General features: G+C 59.7%; 1 protein-coding gene across 1 annotated transcript; it reads left to right on the plus strand.

Annotated features, from left to right (window-relative positions):
- Nucleotides 1-1,164: 1,164 nt before the first annotated feature.
- LOC104537113 (cell wall protein DAN4-like) lies at nucleotides 1,165-2,309 on the plus strand (the record flags this gene model as incomplete). Its single annotated transcript, XM_010179941.1, has 2 exons — nucleotides 1,165-1,738; nucleotides 2,077-2,309. Coding segments are annotated over 2 exons (807 nt in total), but the record flags the coding sequence as incomplete, so codon positions are not given.
- Nucleotides 2,310-2,322: the final 13 nt, after the last annotated feature.

A 2,322-nucleotide genomic window follows, 5' to 3' on the forward strand; every position in this document is an offset into this window, starting at 1 on the left:
GGTGGAGGATGAGGAGGTGGAGAAGGAGGAGGTGGTGGTGATGGTGGAGAAGGTGGAGGAGGAGGAGAAGGTGGTGGAGGTGGAGGTGGTGATGGAGGAGGAGAAGGAGAAGGTGATGGAGAAGGAGAGGTGAAGAAGGAGGAGGAGGAGATGGAGAAGAAGATGGAGGAGGAGAAGGTGGAGGAGATGGAGGAGGAGGAGAAGGTGGTGGAGATGAAGGTGGTGATGGAGAAGAAGGTGGAGGAGGAGGTGGTGGTGAAGATGGAGGAGGAGAAGGTGGAGGAGATGGAGGAGGAGGGGAAGGTGGTGGGTGAGAAGGCAGTGATGGAGGTGAAGATGGAGGAGAAGGAGGTGGAGGTGGAGAAGGAGAAGGTGATGGACAAGGAGAAGGTGAAGGAGGAGGAGGAGGTGATGGAGAAGGAGAAGGTGAAGAAGGAGGAGGAGGAGGTGATGGAGGTGATGGAGGAGGAGGAGAAGGTGGAGGAGGAGGTGATGGAGGTGAAGGTGGTGATGAAGGAGGTGGAGATGGAGGAGGAGGAGGTGATGGACAAGGAGAAGGTGGAGGAGGAGGTGGTGGTGATGGAGGTGAAGATGGAGGAGAGGGGACCACCTCAGATGTCACCTCCACCTCCTTCTCCACCACTGAATCCTACTCCACAGCTTCCACCTCCACAGACGTCACCTCCACATCATCCCCAACCACCTCAGATGTCACCTCCACCTCCTTCTCCACCACTGAATCCTACTCCACAGCTTCCACCTCCACAGACGTCACCTCCACATCATCCCCAACCACCTCAGATGTCACCTCCACCTCCTTCTCCACCACTGAATCCTACTCCACAGCTTCCACCTCCACAGACGTCACCTCCACATCATCCCCAACCACCTCAGATGTCACCTCCACCTCCTTCTCCACCACTGCAGCCACCCCCAGCAGTGTCACCCCTACAGAGGGGACCTCCATGGCCTCCATGACCACCTCAGGAGACTCCTCCACCTCTTTCTCCACCACTGCCACCTCCACTGAGGTGACCACAGCTGCTTCCACCACCCCACAAGATGCCACCACCTCCTTCACCACTGGAGACACCCCCACAGACGTCCCCTCCATGGCTTCCACAACCACCTCAGCTGACTCCTCCACCTCCTTCTTGAGCACTGAGCACCTCCTTCACCACTGGAGACACCTCCAGCTCTGTCACCTCCATGGATGTCACCGCCACGGCCTCCATGACCACCCCAGGGGACTCCTCCACTTCCTTCTCCACCACTGAAGCCACCTCCAGCTCTGTCACCTCCATGGATGTGACCTCCACAACATCTCCCACCACCTCAGTTGACTTCTCCACCTCCATCTCCACCACTGAGGCCACCTCCAGCCCTGGAATCTCCACAGAGGGGACCTCCATGACATCACCCACCACCTCAGAAGATGCCACCATGGCCTCCTCCACCTCTGGAGCCACCCCCACTGCTGTCACCCCCACAGACGTCACCTCCATGGCACCCACAGCCACCTCAGGTGACTCCTCCACCTCCATCTTGACCACTGAGGCCACCTCCAGCTCTGTCACCTCCACACAGGGGACGTCTACAGAAGCCTCCACCACCTCAGATGTCACCTCCACCTCCTTCTCCACCACCGCAGCCACCTCCGATGGTGTCACCTCCACAGACGTCACCTCCACAGCCGCTCCCACCACCCCAGAGGACACCACCACCACCTCCTCCACTGGCGACACCTCCACCGCTGTCACCACCTCAGATGTCACCTCCACCTCCTTCTCCACCACTGGAACCACCTCCCCCACTCCCCCCCCCCCTCAGATGTCACCTCCAGTTCCTTCTCCACCACTGGAGCCACCTCCAGCCCTGGGATCTCCACAGAGGGGAGCTCCACGACATCGTCCACCACCTCAGAAGATGCCACCACCTCCTTCACCACCACTGCAGCCACCTCCAGCACCATCTCCTCCACGGAGGGGACCCCCACAGCAGCCTCCACCACCTCAGATGCCACCTCCACCTCCTTCTCCACCTCTGGAGCCACCTCCCCTGATGTCACCTCCACAGACGTCACCTCCATGGGATCCACAACCACCTCAGTTGACTCCTCCACCTCCTTCTCCACCACTGAGGCCACCTCCAGCGCTGTCACCCCTACAGAGGAGACCCCCACAGCAGCTTCCACCACCTCAGATGACACCTCCACCTCCTTCTCCACCACTGGAGACATCTCCAGTGCTGTCACCTCCACAGATGTCACCTCCACCGTCTTCTCCACCACCAGAGCCACCACCACTGAGGTCACCTCCATGG

This window comes from Mesitornis unicolor, unplaced genomic scaffold (genome assembly GCF_000695765.1).
Source record: "Mesitornis unicolor isolate BGI_N332 unplaced genomic scaffold, ASM69576v1 scaffold6500, whole genome shotgun sequence".
NCBI lineage: Eukaryota > Metazoa > Chordata > Aves > Mesitornithiformes > Mesitornithidae > Mesitornis > Mesitornis unicolor.